This window comes from Lycium ferocissimum, chromosome 1 (assembly GCF_029784015.1).
Source record: "Lycium ferocissimum isolate CSIRO_LF1 chromosome 1, AGI_CSIRO_Lferr_CH_V1, whole genome shotgun sequence".
Classification (NCBI taxonomy): Eukaryota; Viridiplantae; Streptophyta; class Magnoliopsida; order Solanales; family Solanaceae; genus Lycium; species Lycium ferocissimum.
This window is the reverse complement of record NC_081342.1, coordinates 2,397,901-2,406,473: the sequence shown is the minus strand read 5'-3', so window position 1 is coordinate 2,406,473 and position 8,573 is coordinate 2,397,901. Positions and strand designations below refer to the sequence as shown.

The 8,573-nt window shown below is 32.5% G+C and overlaps 1 protein-coding gene across 15 annotated transcripts in view; it reads left to right on the top strand.

Annotated features, from left to right (window-relative positions):
* The first annotated feature begins 13 nt into the window (after positions 1–13).
* The window catches only part of LOC132053725 (disease resistance protein Roq1-like), a 79,412-nt gene continuing 70,852 nt past the window's right edge, over positions 14–8,573 (top strand). For 3 of the 15 annotated variants that reach the window (XR_009414235.1, XR_009414231.1, XR_009414236.1), the window contains exons 1-2: positions 63–2,574; positions 3,527–4,357. Coding sequence is in view for 10 of the 15 variants with exons in the window: in XM_059445857.1 (XP_059301840.1) it covers positions 3,607–3,801; positions 3,902–5,284 (1,578 nt within the window). In the remaining 5 variants the exon portion in view is untranslated. Of the gene's footprint in view, positions 2,575–3,526; positions 5,443–8,573 lie in introns of those variants that run through there. The other 12 variants (XM_059445978.1, XM_059445931.1, XM_059446205.1 and 9 more) reach the window with 12 other exon arrangements.

Below are 8,573 nucleotides of genomic sequence, written 5' to 3'. Positions count from 1 at the left end.
TTTATAGATCTTATTCTCCTATCTTAAGCTCAAAAAATATAGATTCCACTAACAATATTGTTTGTGGCATTCCTTTAGAGATTTTAAAATTTAACATTACTATGAATCATTTGTTGAGCTCTTATATGGTGAGCTTGCTATTGAAAGCAGTGCCTTTAGGATAGCTAAAAAAATAAATGAATATAGTTTTGTGTTGTGTATTAATTTGAGCTTAAAATCGATCGTCACGTTTGTTCTTTCTTCTTGGAATGTTTTGCAAAAGAATGCACTGGTCTATTTGATGTTGAATTTCAACAATAGATATTGAAATACCCAATGGGATAAAGGAAAATAAAGAAGAAAAACATTTTCAAACAAATGATTAGCTTCGTCAACTTTGTAATGCATTAGTTCATTTTCAATTAATTATAACGTCACTTGTCCACTATTTAAATCATAGTTTATTTATTTGAGGTTGAAAATCGTGCCAATATTTCTTGGACACTCAAATATCTTCTTGCAATAGTTGGATAGTCAATATTGATTTAATTCAAGAAAAAAACTGAGTGAAATTAATCCAACATATGATAAAGTTCAATTTGGATTATTGGACACTATATTCTCAAAAGCCTTCAATGAAATAAAAAAGAGAAGAGCTCCAATATCATGAATTTTTTGAAAATTAAAGGAAATTCTTCTTTAAAATTCAAATAATTTATATATTATGATTTAGTTTTTAAGATTTTTTAGAAAATGCGAAGTACTACTCCTTCTATAACTTAATGTTACAAAGCGAGAGAAAAATACAAAAAAAAATTATAATTTAATTTTAATGTTAGTATTGGACACGGGCTTAGCACGGGTCAAGTGACACTAATATATATATATATACACACACACACACTCACTCACAGAGTCACAGATTTATAACTTATGTAAGATGTCAAAGATATTTTAGTTATTTTAACAATAGATCAACTTATTTAACTTATTTTTACTAAACAAATTAATTATTTATTATCAGTCTCAGTACTTATATCCGAACACGTAACTGCTTATTTATAAAAATCAGTTTCAATGCCTAAAACTTATCAGCTACTTATAATCAACTTACCCAAACATACTCTAAGTTATATACACTAAATTTTACAGTATGATGTCTCATGTAGCAAGCACCTTGCCTTATTGTCAAGATTATAAATCTCACTTTTTATAGGAGGTTTAGTTGTCAATATCCTTTAAAGAGTTTAAGTTCTACGCAGTGACACTTTAAAATATATTTATACAATCATGTCATTTATTAAATAATTACAGATAAATTTCATGATAAGTATTCAATCTTGATTTCCCTGTCAAGTACCTATTGGGTCAAAATTGTGATCATCCCCCAATGTTGTGTGTTGGCTATTGATTTTGATTATCCATTAAAAAAAAAAATCAAATTTTAAAGTTTTATTTACTTGTTTTGCCTATTATTTTTTCCAAAACATTTGTAGGCATGAATCAAAATTTATTGGAAGTATTATAAAACAAGTCCAACAAGAGGTCAAGTACCAGACACCCCTAGATGTTGCTTTGCATCCAGTTGGAGTAGATTTTTGTGTTGAAGATATAGAGTTGTTACTGCAAACTGGATGTGTAGATGAAGTTCGCATGATTGGTATATATGGGGTTGGTGGAATTGGAAAAACAACTCTGGCAAAGGCTATTTACAACCGAATGTTTCGACACTTCGATAGTAGTTGCTTCCTTTCAGATGTTAGATCAAAAGTTGAAGAATTGGGTCTAGTCAAGCTGCAAGAGAAGTTACTTCATCAGATCCTCAAAACTAAGGACTTCGAAGTTGATATTGTTGCTGAAGGTGTCAATCTAATCAAAGCAAGACTTGAGTCAAAAAAGGTTCTAATTATTCTTGATGATGTGGATCATAGAAGTCAATTAGAATCCTTAGCAAGAGAAAGAAGTTGGTTTGGTTCAGGTAGTTTAATAATTATTACAACCCGCGATAAGCAATTGCTATGTGGGCTTAGAGAAAATGAGAGATACAAGGCCAAACTATTACATCCATATCAGTCTCTGCAACTTTTTTCTTGTCATGCTTTTAAAAGTCTTTCTCCACCACAAGAATATGATGAGCTGGCACAAGACGTAATCAAATATTCAGGTGGGCTACCATTAGCTCTTGTGACATTGGGGTCACATTTGCAAGGGAGATCCATAGAAGAATGGAGATACGAGTTCAAAAAACTGAGAGCAATTCCTCATTGTGATATTCAAAAGATTCTCAAGATAAGCTTTGATGGACTTGATTGTGATACTCAAGATGTTTTCCTTGATATCGCGTGCGCCTTCCATGGATTTCCTAAGGATGAAGTTACCAAAACATTAAATGCATGTGGTTTTCATACTGAAAGTGCAATTTTAACATTAGTCCAAAGACACTTGCTCGACAGGGTTGTGGATAATTTGACGATGCATGATTTAGTGCGGGATATGGGAAGAGAAATCGTTCGCATGGAGTCACCTCGAGATCCTGGAAAACGAAGTAGACTGTTCAACCCTCAAGAAGTCTGTGATGTTCTACAAGGAAATAAAGTCAGTAAATTCGTTCTTTATTATGGTTATACTTTTTTATTTATTTTAATTTGATAAACATTTGCTTATAATTTCTGTTGTCAACACAAGAATTCAATTCATTTGTGCTTCTTCTATAGTTAGTAAATTATCTCTAGTTATTTACTGACCACTGTGTAGTTGAAATGAGCATTTGCTAAAGTCTTAAACTCAAACTAACGAAGGCAAAAAGTATCAAATAAATTTTCATTTATTTAACAATTATCTACATCGGTTTGCTGATACATATTTCTTACTAACTTCTAAATAAGTAATACGTACACTTATTGTCATAGACTATAGTATTTCCAAGAGTAGTTATTCAAAGATATTTGACTATTGTTTTTTTTTTTTTTTTTTCCAATTCATCATTTTACCTTGTGCATTATGTTTAATTATGCTCTTATTAAATCTCTATGCATGTATATATTGCGGAAATCATATATATCTTGCTCAATGAAATTAGGCATGACAACTTTATAAAAGTGTTGCTTAGCATTTTATGGAAAATTTACAATATTATCTCAAGAAACATATATATATATATATATATATATATATATATATAGAGAGAGAGAGAGAGAGAGAGAGAGAGAGAGAGTCTAATGCAGTATATATTATGTCTTTTCTTGGTAGTATATATTCTCAAGTTTCTGGAAGCAATTTGTCCTCTTTGTTTGTCTTTTTTAATCTTTTGATATTATTTCTCTTTGAATGCAGTTGTTGGCTTGTATTTAAAGAGTCTCATCTTAACTCTTTTAGCAATATTAATTCTTTTACACCCTCTAATTGAATCTAATTTGAAAATTCATGTTTCTTGGTACATAATCTTTTCACTTTGTTTGACCTTCAATTTGTATAAAGCATTTTTCTCTCTCTTAATTTCTGGGACTTAACCTGACCTTAAGATACTTTTATTTTTACTGAACTACAGGGTACCAAGAAAGTAGAAGTACTGATGATAGATTCACGGGCATTAAAGGTGTGAACTTGAGCACCAAAGCATTTAAGAACATGAAAAATCTTAGGGTGCTTAAAATTGATGCATCACATATTAGTGGAGATTTTAAGCTTTTGTCCAAGGAGCTCAGATGGTTGTCTTGGCAAAAATGTTCTTTAAAATATATACCATCAAATTTTCCGGCTGAGAAACTTGTAGTTCTGGATATGCAAGGGAGTAATATCCAAGAATTTGGTTTGAATTTGCAGGTTCGTTACTCAATTCTGCAATTTCATGTGTACTGTTATTGTAACTTGTAACTGAATGAAAGATAATCTTACTTGAAATTATATTTGGTTTTACTTTTAGTGTTGTAAAAGTCTGAACAAGCTGGATCTTTCTTATTGTAAGAAGCTCAAAAGAACTCCGAACTTCAATGGTTCACGCAGTCTCAAGACTTTGAGGTTTCGTGATTGCTCAAATCTGACGGAGATCCATCAATCTATAGGAAGTTTGAGTCGGCTAATTTATCTAAATTTGGATGGTTGCAAAAAGCTTACGGATCTTCCGAGCAGCATATGCAAGCTAAAATCCCTTGAATCCTTGAAGATTTGTTGGTGCTCATCTTTACAAACACTGCCAGTTGGCGTTCGAGATATGGGAGGTCTAAATACTCTTAATGCAGCTTATGCGGGTATAACTCAATTGCCTGTTGAAATGCCAAGAAATCTTGTACAGTTGGAAATAAGAGGTCAACATTTAGAGGCCAAAGCGGGTTTTTCTCGAAGAAGAGTCTATCGTGTGGGATCCTTGCCAACTTGTGTTGTAAGCTTAACCCTTACATATTGTGGTTTGTCCGAGGCTGATTTTCCTAAGGATTTTGGGAGTTTATCCTTCTTACAAATTTTAAATTTGAGTGGCAACAGTTTTCATCATCTACCCTTTGATTTTTCTAAGTTACGATTCTTGAAGGACTTGCGTTTGAATGACTGTGAGAATCTTCAAACACTCCCGTCAGTATCAAATTTAGAATATCTTCAGACTTTTGAAATTGCAAATTGCGAAAAAATAGTCAAGATTACTGAGTTTGAAAACATCCCTTGTATAAGGCGGATCAACATGCTGAATTGTACTTCTCTACAAAATCCGTTCAATGAAGGCTTCTTTAGTGCACATGCTCTAGCATTTCCATCTAGAAAATATCTGGTAAGTCTCTCTCTCTCTCTATCTCGCTCTCTCGCCATAGTAATAATCTTCCATCTTCATCTGATAAAGCAGGGGTTAGAAATTTATCTCCAATGCGATGAGTATAAGGTTCCAGATTGGTTCAACCATCAAGTTACAACTTCGTCTATCTGCTTCACAATGCCCACACATAACAAGAAGTATACGTTTTTAGGAATGTTTCTCTGGTGTGTTCGCTCTTCTTGTCCATGGAAAGGCTTGGGGTTTAGTATTGCCGGAAAAATGACTTCACGTGTCGTCTTGCGTTTGGATAATGTAACACGTGCTGAACACGCATGTGTACTTTACAGATCTTACTTAGAGGCACCTTTTGATGGTCAGATCAAAGGCGGAGAAAAGATAGAACTCTTCGAGCTGGGCAAAGAAAAAATAGTAAAGAAGATAGGGATCCATTTGTTATATTTAGACCAACATGGTAAAGTTACATCTTTGCCAGCACTCGTGGATTATTCTGAATCAAATGAAGAGACACCATGCCAGGAGATCAATGTAGTCTCAGTTCAATAGTAGCCAAAAAGAGTTTCAACTTTCAACGAAGCATATCAACTCAATCCTTGATCAAAAGCAAAGTTCTGAATGTCTAGTCAAGATAATTTCCTATTCATGTTGCATTTTGTATATGACAATATTAGCCCTATTTAATTTGTTAAATAATTTATAATTGACCATGATTTTTTTCAATTTTTTTTTTTTTTTGAACATTCTAGTTATTAAACATTTTGCTAAAAGTGAGCATCTGTATCTCCAAAATTCAATCAAATAAGCAAGGGTAAATACATGGATAAACGCTTAAACTTATTATTGTTTGTCAGTTAGACATCTTACTTTTTCAATGACCATTTGATTACGTCGATTTAAATAAGTGTATCTCCTGAAAATTGCTTCTTTAGTTCCAAATAGCATTTTAATTACCACGTTTGAAGATATTTGGAAAACCAGCCCTCAGTAGAAAGCTTATGATATTTCTTTTCTTTTCTGTTCTTTGGTTGTGTACCGGGTACGTCTATGGGAAAATTATTTACCATCAAGTGAAAAACACCATTTGTTAAAAGGAGGACACAACTTATCTCAATAATGAATAAATCATTTCCCTCACAATTATATTAACTTCCAATTTCATATCACTTGGTTCAATCAACAATTAGACATTATTGCCAATATGTAATATTCAAAATTTTCATCCAACTACAATCTAATTAGCTAAACAATATTTTTCATTCACCAACCAAATTAAAACACCGATCCCGGAAAATGTCTTTTCATCCGTCATACTAGACAATAGACACACTTAACTTCGATTCTCTAGTTGTTATCCAATGAAAAGTTTTTGCAAGTGTAACCAACGGGGTGGAACCACCATGAAAGCTACGGATTGGGCACAACTCACTAACTTTTGCTCAAATTATATATTTATTTTAAGAAATTTACTTAATATGCATAAATAATCAATCAAAAAATATTCGTGCAAAGCAAAATGAATCAGATCGTGGTGTAAAGGCCATAAACTCAAAATCTTAATCCGCCTTTAATAACTAATTAGTGACTGAAATTTGTGTCGATCAACAATAACATCCATAGCACCAGCAAAAGCAAAATTCATTCACAAATCATGCACAACCACAATACAACATCATAAGCAGACACAAAACAAAAACAAAACAAAAAAACAATTACAATTGAATTGTTAAGTACAACAAGTGTTTAGACAGTACTTAGGGCTCGTTTGGCCATGCAATTCGCATTATAATTTTGAAGTTTTGATTTGAAATTTGTGTTGTTTATCATATTTGAATAAAACTTCAAGTTGAGATTTTGATTCCAAATCCCAAATTCACCTAAAAGGTAGAACTGCAATTCCAAGTTTGTGATCTCAATTTTTTAAAGTTTAAAACTTGATCCATAAGTTTATATATTTTGTTAAAAAAAAAAAAAAAAAAAAAAAGACCTATGAGAAAAAGACTCGCTCTACTTGAAGAGAATGTTTGTAGCATGTGGGAAGATTATGCTAAAGAACAACTGGTTACTCTATTGTTGATTAATTGGACCACTGAATCTTTGTAAAATTATGTGTATTTGAAAGTTTGTAATCGCAAGTATTTATTTATAAAAGAAACATGGAGACTTGCGACTTATTAAAGTGGTGCATTAGGATATAATGCGAATTGCATGGCCAAACGAGCCCTAAGTACTGTCTGAACACATGTTTTTTTTTTTTTTTTTTTGTGTCTGAACACATGTTGTACTTAACAATTCAATTTTAATGAGCATTTGAAAAGCAAAAGAAAACAAGGAATCCGATGACTTAAAAGAAGACAAAAAATAAAAAGTTGAACCAAACACAAAAAAAAAAAAAAAAAAACTACATTACTAAGATTATCACGCATGAAATTGCTGAAGCGACCAAACCGCAAAATCGCACTTGGGCCTTTCACGCACGAATTTCGTGTGTGAATGGAGACTACATAAATCGGTCCCTCCATCTTCCCCACCACGAATGCATCGCGATGTCCCCCCCCCACCCGCCATTAAACCCCATTTTCAAAGTGGTCCCAACGCCTTAAAACACTAATTTCGTTATTTTTCAATCCAAAGTTTCAATATTTGTGATATCGTCAGTGTAGGAAAAGTTTCAAGGTTGGATTTCTATCAGGTGGCGATAACACATTTCAAAAACTCAAAAAAAGCTTCAATCTAGGTATTTCACTCTCGAATTTTCTATTACATTGTTAAATATATTATTACCCTAAGCATGGTCATTGTATAACCGTGGTGGATTACTCGTTTGCTTTTTTTTTTTTTTTTTTAGGCGGTCCGTAATCGTTGGGGATCGCCCATTTTTTCATTTTTTTTTTAATTTCTTTATCTATTGTTAATTAGTTAATTATTTATTGCTTGTTTATTTAGTATTTGTTAATTGTTGGATTAGCGACTTAAGTATTTATTAATTGTTAGACTAGCTATTTCAATTGTTAGATCGGCTAATTATTTATTTTGTTTTTGTTAAGCCAATTGTTTATTTGTTAATAATTTCTTAATTGTTTCATTAGTTAATTAATTGTTTATTTGTTAAATATACGATAATAATTTATTAATTTTTTGATTAGTTACTTAATTGTTTTTTATTAAATATATGATAATAACTTGTTAATTATTTGATTAGTTAGTTATTTGTTTATTTATTAATTATTTATACTAATTGTATGCTAACTAATTGTTAATTATTTGACTTATCTTTATATTTTAGGAATGAAAACCCTTAGTTTAGGATTCATAACCCGTAGCTTAGGATTGAAAACCCTTAATATAATTTTCTATAAAAGATTACATAACTAATATTACTTGTTAATGATTTATTTAAAATACGTAAAAGATGGGTCACCACAATCTTTAATAAAATTTTCGATAAAAGATTACATAACTAATACTAATACTACTTGTTAATGATTTATTTAAAATGCAGTAAAATAGACGGATCGCCACCCTCTTGATCCTGGGCCCTTCGACCGAGAGTTACCGTATCTTCGGCCGGCATAGGTCGCAACATATACGGACATCCGACCGTGGCAACCGAGTCTGGTGTCCGCACCCTGTTGTGGGGACTCAAAGACGGGAGATCTAGCTACTCGCCCCTCACATCCTCGTGTCCGGATATAATACGTCGGGGCGGTATCCCCCGTGCGTCGGCCATTTGGTCGGCACAAAGACGATAGGTCGCTAGTGATTGATTGAAGGCAGGCGGCGACCCGAGACGCACACATTTCATCTCCGCACCGGCCAAGCTACCATTACCCTTCTG